The 10,410-nt window shown below is 35.7% G+C and overlaps 1 protein-coding gene across 1 annotated transcript in view; it reads right to left on the reverse strand.

Annotated features, from left to right (window-relative positions):
* The window catches only part of PTPRR (protein tyrosine phosphatase receptor type R), a 139,599-nt gene extending 129,423 nt beyond the window's left edge, over positions 1-10,176 (reverse strand). The window contains exon 1 of the mRNA XM_075209525.1: positions 9,879-10,176. Coding sequence (XP_075065626.1) covers positions 9,879-9,957 — 79 coding nt within the window. The 5' untranslated portion in view covers positions 9,958-10,176. The remainder of the gene's footprint in view (positions 1-9,878) is intronic.
* Positions 10,177-10,410: the final 234 nt, after the last annotated feature.

Raw genomic sequence — 10,410 nt, forward strand, 5'->3', positions numbered from 1 at the left:
GGTGCTCTCCAGGACCCAAAGATATCGCCATCGATATAAATTGTTTAATCGTAAAAACAGATAAAGTACCATATTCCTCAATGTTCTGAAATAATAATGGCAATGTGAGGTGGGAATCAGAATAAAATAATAATAAAAATAAAATAATAAATCATCTGCATAAATTATCTAATTTCATGGTGACCTATATGAATTCCTGACAAACGGGAGTAGGATTGTAAAATTTAGATCTTTAATAAAAAGAACATGGCTACCTCTCCTCTGCATTTTAGTCATATTGGCCAACCATTTGCTTGCTTTTTTTCCCCACCTGTGCCATTTTATTCTGGTATAATCAACATTGGTTTGGGCTTTCACTAAAAGAAAACACTCAAGGAGTTGTTTGGCCGAATCGTGAAGTTATAAATTAATTGTAGAGGGACAAGAGGCATAAGTGTCAAATGCAAGTTTCATGGCAGCATGTAGAGAATTATATTTGGTTTGTATAGCTTTCCTTTTTTTTGCCAAATGAGTGATTACGTGACATCTCATAACTACTTTTGAGGTTTCCCAGAATAGGATCAAATCAACCCAATTAATTGTGGCAACATTGTAGACTATTTAATATAGGGATTTTTTAATAAAATTAATTGTTTGTATATTTTATTATTGTATTCAATTTCTCATTAAAATAATTCCTGGGAGATAAGCCTACAGTGATATCCAATGTAGCATTCATTAACTTTGTTCAACTTATTTTAAGGAGCTATAGTATACCTCTGAATGATATTTTGTAAAAAAATTTCTTTAAATATTACAGCTTTTTTCTCTTTACAATAAGGATAACTTCAAATTGAACACATTCATTACTGGCAAATTATCAGGGCTGTGTAAGTGACAAAGCAAATTAACAAATATAAGCATGATGAACAGCTTCAATAAACAGTTGTATGGTGAAATCATCATACACTGTACATCCTCCAAGGCTATAAAAAAAAGCAATTATTAGACAAAAATAGGTTACTGCCTAAAAATCTCTTAGAATTTCAAATGATAAATCTGAGAAGCGAAAAGATATTAAAATTATAATGCCCATGTTACTAAACATTGTGGTTTTTTTTTAAGAATTACAAGACGACATTAAATGAAGACACAGATCTGAAAACAGAAAATATACAAATATGTAAAATATTTAATTTTGTGAACAGTTGTTTTCTTTTAATTGTAATGCTTCATACACAATATGCTTTCTATGGGGCTGTGGTAAGTCCAACCTAGGTTGCATTCAACCACTTTAGTCAGAAGCCAATAAGTCTTTGGACTGTGGAAGGAAACTGGAACACAGAGGAAATCCATACAAACATAAGCAGTGTATTTAAACTCCAGTCTCATACTGTAGACCCTTGGTCAGAACTGAACCCAATGCCCCAGGTCAACAGACCTAACTACTGTGTCAGACCCACTTGAAGGCATTCTTGATATTGTAAGCTGTATTTTTAACCAAGAAAAGACCAGAATTTGAACACCTAGATTTTTCAATAGGGTGTCAGTAAAACCTTTTTGGACCCACATATCCTCTCAGGTGGCGGTGGGTATTGTTTTTCAATGACAAGCCTTTTGCAACAGCTAGGAGCATTTTATAAGGGAAAGTGTAATTATATGTACACATAACCAAGTGCTATGAAAAGTAATGAAAATATTAAAATGTACATGTGCCACATGAAATAAAGGCAGCCCTGATGTTCCCTTACTCTAATCATTTTTCAAACTATACATGAACAAGCCGTATTTTAGGAGAAAAAAAAGAAACTGTAGTAAATAAAGATGGTAGTCCAAAATCTGCAGTAGCTGTGATATGAGTATTCCTGTCATGGACCATGGAGTCAGCAAATTATTACTTTGCATTCACTATTTTGAGCCCTTAAATCTAGGCCAGTTTGGGAAAATGGATCATATTAAAGCCCTAGGTATGGACTGTCAAGTATAAAAAAAACCATAAAAAACACAAAAACAGGTTATTATATTTTTACATTGTTCTTGAATTCCCAATAACATTGTATGCTGATGAATTGATGTAAGTATCTGTACATATTAGCAGACAATTTTAAAGTCACTGGAGAAGGGGATCATCTTTCTTATTACAGAGCACCTATTGCCACACACACAGTGAAGGCAGATGTCTTGTGGGGTAAAACTCAGTGAGAGCAGATGTTCTGTGGCAGACACTGAGCTGCAGCTGGAGCTGCAGGATGTGATCCTGATTGGGTCACATAGTTAAACACTGCTTTAACTTGAGTCCCTTATTAATCGGTATTCTAATGGGTTGATAACGGGAAAATTATGGCTTTTGGATGCCCTCTTACAAACCTCTGCTGTGACTTTTGCTAACACCTTGCATTGGCAGCTCTGGATGCAGTAATATGATTTTGATGTTGGAATAATTAATGTCATGCAGTACTGCCGGTTTAGTGGAAACCTGGGCTGACTCCCACTAATGTAGGGGGACAAATATATAGGCAGGGGTGTACCCTGGGAGAGGGGGTTCCTGGTGCCTGGAAACCCGCTTCTCAGCCTAGGGCACTTTATGCTTGAGTTGTCTTGCCCCATAGGAATTGCACATGTATATGATGGGGATAGGAATTGCACGTGTATATGATGGGGATAGGAAGAGTAGGAGAGCAGCTCAGCACTGTCTAAAATTATAGACGTGCCCCCATGCATGCTGGTCATTCCCATTGGTGGCATGGCTTGGAAACACCTCTCTAGAAATCCTGCGTTTGCCCCTGATGCGGGTCCCCACATTAAAATATTAAGCAGCAGGTTAGGTTAAGGTTAAGGTTAGGCTAATGTGAAACAGACCCAGACTGTTCAGCATGGGGCTATGGGTGGGTAACTGCATGAAAACTTCCGCCAGTCCCACACAGAAAAGTGCTGGGGTTCTTCCAAGTATCCCTGGGCTTTGGGTACCAGAAAATGGTAATAATAATCGTGACCCTGGAATGGACACTGTCATCACAGTGGTTGCGGAATAATGGTATCAGGGTCACATCTCATGCATTATACAAATATATAATAAGTAAATAAAACATACACAAAGGATTACCATTTTTCAGTTAAATAAAGACTCACATATACCTCTCTTTTCCAACTTAATTCAAAATAAAAACATTCTTCCATGATGTAGTAGAATGGGAATCTTCTTCTATGATGTAGTCCACAGGGAATAAAATAAAGAACTCTAATGTGTGTTAAGTGCTCACTAGGAGCACCCGGCACTGAATGACATTGTTCTCAATTGGCCAAGAAGGTCAATATCCAGCCAACCAATCACAAGTGACCAGCGGGAATCAGCTTGTGATTTGCTGAGTGGATATTGAGCTAGTAAGTCAATTGAGAAGAATGTCATGCAGCACAGGATGAACGAGTCAGTGAGCAGTTATCGTATTAAGATTTTTTATTTTTTTCACTCTGGATTACATTGTGGAAGAAGATACTAATTGGATTACATATTGGAGAAAATTTGTATTTTTAATAAAGTGGGAAAAGACTGTGCATGTTTTATTTGATAGATAGATAGATAGATAGATAGATAGATAGATAGATAGATAGATAGATAGATAGATAGATAGTCTCAGAAACTCTGATGCTGGTTATTAATTTTAAAATGATAGCTTTAACTCTAACTGGGACATCATATTAGGGCTCCAAATTTTGCATGTTCATGCTCTTACTGTATCCATTTGCATGTCCACGCCCCAATCCACCTATCCAGGAGCAACAGCCACAACTGCAAAATTCATGTAAGTCTAAATGTGGCACACATCAAAGAGCATTTATACATGGCACAAATGGACTTTTCAGGGCAATTTGCTCAGTTATAAAGCTTGTGACATCTTACAGAAACATGAATTAAAATTTGTGAAACCTGAACGCCTTACTAATGAATTAACTGTCTTTTTCTGGGAAACATAAATTTGAATTTTGGAGATCGGTAGCAATATTTTTATAATTGTGCCTATCCTACAGGATGAACCACCATACCTCATCCTATGACCATTCATCATTTAGAATAAAATTTGCTCACTCAATGTTTTGCTATCCTAATCCAAACATAGTACAATAAACATTGCACACATTTTTATTGACAAGACTGCATGTGCGGGACTATTGTAGTGCACCACCAGTTTGTAAATGACCCCCTAATGGCTTCTCTATTTGTATTCTTCATGCTGAAAAAGGTGTTCAAACTGGTTACATGACTTTAATTTTTTAATTTTCTTCACAATAAAGTTGGACTTAATGAAGGTGATGTAAAAAAGTAGGGTGAGGTCTTTGCACCCAAAGATTGTGTCCCCAGTAGATTTTTAATTGTCATATCGCTACATCAAAGTTCTGTTTACATTTGACTACATGTGTTTAAAACAGTTATTTCCTGTTTGTTCAGCTTCAGCAGTTGATGCATGCATGGCTAGGAACTTCTGGTGATCAGAGTAAGGAAAATGATAATTTTCCACTCAAGATTTAAAGTCATAGATATACAAAAAAAACAACCACTTCACTGGTCTTATCTGACCATTGCCCTCTTTGTTTAATAAGCACTGTGTCCTTGGACCAAAAGCCAGGATCAGTGGAGCCAAGTCAGCAGGGAACCCACAGGTAAGTTAGTTGGCTCTGTATACAAAGAGCCAATCACTACCAATAAGATCAGCCAATAGGAATTCTTTCCCAGGAAGCAAAGTCTGGCACCCATAGAGCCATGGTAATGATTCCAAAAAACCTAAGATCGTGGGCTGGAAGGGAGTCCTTTTTGGTTGCTGGGGATTATAGTGCCCACTGAACCAAAGTGACTAGAGGGAGGAGCCAATTCTATGAGCAACAGTCTTATGGGGGCCTAATTGACCCCAATTGAGGTCTTGCTTGTCAGTCTTGGCCTGTCAAAAAAAAGGAGAAACCTGGGCTTGACCCTTACCAATTTAGTAGAAGACTTGGTAGAAGGAAAAGTGATCACTGCACAATAAGAGAAGAACAAGTCATTTAGTGGACTGAGGTAAACGTGTGTGTGTGTGTGTGTGTGTGTGTGTGTGTGTGTGTTTGTGTGGGTGCGTGTATTTTTTGCCAGTTTAATGGTGGACAGATTGTTGTTATGATAATCACTTGTTTTTTTTACATTGACTGAGCATGTGTTTCTTTATGCAACAAGGTATCTATGGACTCTTTGGAATCTATTACTGCTCAGTGAAAATTGAGGGTTCATTCGCTGAGTGAAAACTTGAGAAAATCCCTTTAGCTATTGTCAAAAAAGATACACAGAACCTTGTGAATATAGGCTGACAAGAGGCAGATTTTTACTTTTAACAATAAACAGGGATTATTTCTATAGTGTTATAGTGGGAAAACTAGTAATGAAATTATATTTCTTTCCTTAAATGTTGTTATATTTAAACCACTTCAAATTCCATGCAGTTTTCAAATGATTGTGTACTGGCTTCTAAGAATAGGCAGCGAGAGGTGCTTTTGACAGGCACTACATATAAGGAACTCTATTAAGACTGTTATTGAGAAAAGCAGTGACATCTGAGTCATCCTATGCTATTAAAGGCTTCCCCAGAATACCACAGCTATGTGAATTCTATATATAGAGCTCTGGATACCTGGGGAATTGTGTCAACTTGTAGAAAGAAAGCATAGAAATGTAATATTGTGTTTACTGCTGTATGTAGGCTGTTTTTCTTTGCACAATGTATGTAGCACTTGGAATAAACATACATAATACAGAACTGCTCAGGATTATACATATGGTTGTTAGCCAAACTCGTTTCCATGAAGCTTACAATCTAATTGAGATTATTCTATTGCTTAATATATTTTTGAATTTAATGAAGCAGGAAATATCTAAAAATTAATTAAGGAGCTTTACTTCAATTAATTTAAAATAATATAATTACTTAATATATTTTCTTTCTTTTCTTTCATCATTATTGAGTTAACCTGTATTGGCATACCACTAACATAACACATTCTTAACTCTCCATTAGTTTCATATATATACCATGCACCTACCTTATATTTAAAATGATTGCTACCTTTTGCATACATTACCAATGAATTAAAACAATTAGTAATGTGCTAAATCATATTTGTTTGGGATTCAATCAGCTACATACTTTGTTTACAAAAGGTTTGATCCATATTTTGAGTGCTTTGAATTTTTGGGAAAAGTAAGCGATGTAATCAAAATTCATAGCTGTAATTTTAGCGTTTGGACGTATTAACTCTAAAGATAATTAACAAATGTGCAAAAGATCTGAGCATTTCTACATAAACAAATTTACCTAATGTCCATCTAGCTTAATTTATATTTGAAAATAATCATAAGAGTAAAGCGACAGGCTTTATTACATTTGCCACTTTTTGATGTTGTTTTTGAATGTTTTTGTTATATTGACTGAAGCATGCCTAGAAATATATTTTAGTGTACTTAGAAGGTACAAATGTTGACCCATTGAAAATACAGATGACCTCTGATTACCAGACACTCCTGAGTATCCGTAAAAGTCAAAACCTTTAGTGGGGAAAAATAATACTAAAATAAAAAAAACTCTACGCTCTCCAGCACAGAAGCAGACAGGAAACAGAAAACCCTCTACTACATGTGCCTTCTCAAGCCCTCATTTTTCCACCTCTCAATAGGCATGTGGTGTCACAAAACATCATTTGCATTGTACATTTGCACATGACCTTTATATTCTGTAAACTAAAACAGCACTATCAGGATATGGTTTAGATTTCTCAAAAATTTGGGTAAAACTCAAATTTTGCCACAATGCACTAAGACAAAATTGATGAAATGAATGGCCAGCAAAAATGATCACATAAATATAGAGCAAATTAATATTCTTTTCAATGGACAAATTAAGATACTTCTCTTTCAAATAATATATTTAAATCCTCACCATGGCAACCAAAAGTCCTATAGTGTGCTATATGTAATGTTATATATTTTGATTGAGGAAGCCTCTAAAAACAATATGCACAAATGCATAAATCGTCCAATGAATTCATATATAGGTCATACTATAAATACAAAACAATTAAAAATATTTCCGTGTACACTGATATTTTGTTAGGTATGCAGATCTACATTTAATATAAAAAAGGCAATGGCATGTCTGCTTTTAAATCTTTAGCACTGTATCAATTTGTCCTGGATGGCAATATCATGTTTACTGTGAAAGGAGAAACATTCTGGATAATCCTACTATAACAAATAGGACTGTAGATTATTTACATGACGAATATACTGTTTAAGCCTCAGGAAGTATTAGCAGATGACAAGAAAAGCTTAACATTGTCAATGATTATGTAAGCTTAAAACAGATTTATTTTGGAGATATTAACATACTTTTGGGTAAAAAATGATTGTATGCCTATATATTCAAGCATTTCCTGCAGTCAAAAGCAATAGTTGTGACCTATATCCAGACTTATTGGAAACATTCAGAACAGAACCACTTAGTAATTCAAAAATCTGCATAATCACTTTAAGTGAGCCATGGTTTTATATTGATTGCATACCTGTGTCATAAATGTGCTTGTTAAATGTTGGCGTCAAATGTAATAATAGTGTTGCTATATTGTTTCTTAACATAAATCCCCCCTAAATAATGTTAAAATGGTTGGACCAGACATTTAGGATAATTGTCTTAAATGTCACTACACTAGAAGTTTATTTTATGGGCTCAAAACATTCCATTTGCTTATATCCTCATTAAATATACACAAACATTGAATGAAAGTTGCACTGTTTACCTCATCCAGATCCTTTTATAAACAATATGTATAAATACTTTATTCAAGTAGTGGATATGTGTGATCTATGAACATGAAATATTTTATTACATTTCTTTACAGCACAGTTGCGCACAACCTGGGCTGTGAATATTTTTAATACAACAGCTTTGCAAATTGCAATAAAGAAACCTGAATTACCTTTACTTATGGACCAGGCAAAACACTGTAGCCTATTTGTGGCTGATACTAGTACTGCAATCAGCTCTAAAATCAGGAGCAAAAAAAAAACACACACACAAAGCTTAAACAGTAACACCCTAATTACTGGATGTAAATCTGAGCACATGCAGTAAATGTCTTATGTGGATTTATGCCCAAAGTACAGTCAATTTCTGAGTGTGATCTTGAATAGTGAGCTCAGGTACATTCATTTGGACTATTTTTTTTATATATATAGGACTGTATCCCATATATAGTAGGTACATGCTATATACACATAGCTTATTTGTGTCACTGAATATTATTTATGATATAGGAAGCTGAGTGATTATAGTAATTATATTATAATATACAATCAAAAAATATTAGAAAAAATGTATAATATTTCATCAATCTCTGTCAGGAGCCCACTATGAGGCCATGGAAGCATTATATGAGCCCTAGGTAGAAACAGTGCTTACCCTTCAACTGTCCACTTACATAGCTTTTTATTTGGCTCATATTATTGATAAACTCTCCCCAAACATAAACGGAAAACTGTTAAAAAGTGAAATACATATATAGACAAAACCAACGTTACTTGACCGTTTAGGAATGCACATATATAGAACAAACCATAAAAACCATTCGAAATTACCATCTAATATTTTATATTGTGCACTCTTCTGAGTAGTGTTCTCATTCCCATTGAGTCTCTTTTAGTGTAACACAATTATGTAATTGTTATATTGGCCTGTATGCACTATTTACAGTACTGAGTACTGTAAGAGAAGCTGATGCCTTAAAAATTAATGATGATAATAACAATAAGGATGATAATAATATTAACTAAACATATTAAATGTGCTACAATTCTACATTATAAAAATGTACTGAGTATTGCCTTATCTCATGATAATGGAAATGCATCAATAACAATCACACAGGAAAGTCATAGAAGCAGGTGGAGGATGAAAACAAAATAGCTGTAATTATGCAAGATCAACGGTATCACCAGGTTTAAAGACTTATGCAGTAATAAGAAATCCTATTTGTAATTATAACAAGGATGTATGATTTACTAATATCCTTGAATGTCTTGCATTCAGTTTCCTTAATCCCTGTAATAATAAATGACAAATAATTGTATGTCACTTGGCATGAGATATATTGGAATATTACAGTGTGCTATTTTTGCATATAATGATATAATTGAAAACATTATATATGTGTTACATAATCGGGAAATGGAAAGCCATAGCTTATACAGTACAATGGATAGAATGTGGAAATGCTATGGCGGCAGTAAAGAAAAGCCAGTATAGTATGCGCTATACCTTAATACACTGCATAACATTTGCTTGATTTCTCTGCACGCCTTTTTTGATAAATAAAGTGGGTTGATCTGAAAATACTGAAACAGTGAGAGAAATGTATTGTTTACACGCCGCGGATCGCTTCATCACATGTGGATAGGAACCCGTTACTGTAAGTGTATATTTGGGAGGAAAGCTTCACATGGACAGCAATGCATTTACTGAGCTGTCCATGGTGCTGATAAACATCCTGGTAGCACTGTCCACGAGATCCTGCACTCTAGCACAGATGGAAACAACATCAAGGCAGGCACTAGTAGTATTTTACAGGAACACACAGTGCAAATAGGAAATGTGCATCATTTAAGGAGCAATCGTTAACTAGGCTATCGACTCACATTAATATGAACACGTATAGGTGAACATTAATTCCTTTTTCTCTAAGTACAACAGGTATGTGTTGCAATGATGTTGTTGCCATGGATCCTCCTGACAAATTAATCGATATGCTATTATTACAACTATCGCTATTACTACACCCTACCCAGGCTTCATGGCTAATATAGTGTGCTGGAAAGCAGCTGAGCACCTTACCGGCTGCTGTGAAGAATAGCAGACAGAGAAGAGGATAACAGCAGCTCTTCTGCATGGTGACACTGGCCGCGATGTTCATAACGATCCACTAATTTAGAGCGGCATTTTAAAGTCAGGTTTATAATGCCTTTTCCATTTGCTCAGGGGCTGTAGGTATACCAGTGTCCCCGACCAACTCAGAGCAGTGCCCAGCAGTGTGCCAGTCTCCAGTCGGCAGCTCTCAGCCTGCACTACCACGTGTGCCCAAACGTCCACTCAGCTGCGACGGCTGCTCCTGTGTAATTGAGCTGAGGAAGCTTCTGCTCATCTAACAAAGGGCAGCCAGCGCTTCCCTGCCAAGGGCTCTTAGGGGAGTGAGGTCTTTCAAAGCTCTTTGCTCCCGGGGGTACTGGCCTAATGTATTTCCTGTGAGCTGTATTGTGCAATGTATTTCCTGTGCATTGTAACATGCTCTCTTTCTGTGCTTTAACTCGATAAGCATAAAGCAGGAAGATTGCACTCTTATAAAGTGTATGTGTTTCATACTTAAAAA

This window comes from Mixophyes fleayi, chromosome 4 (assembly GCF_038048845.1).
Source record: "Mixophyes fleayi isolate aMixFle1 chromosome 4, aMixFle1.hap1, whole genome shotgun sequence".
In the NCBI taxonomy this organism is placed as follows: domain Eukaryota; kingdom Metazoa; phylum Chordata; class Amphibia; order Anura; family Limnodynastidae; genus Mixophyes; species Mixophyes fleayi.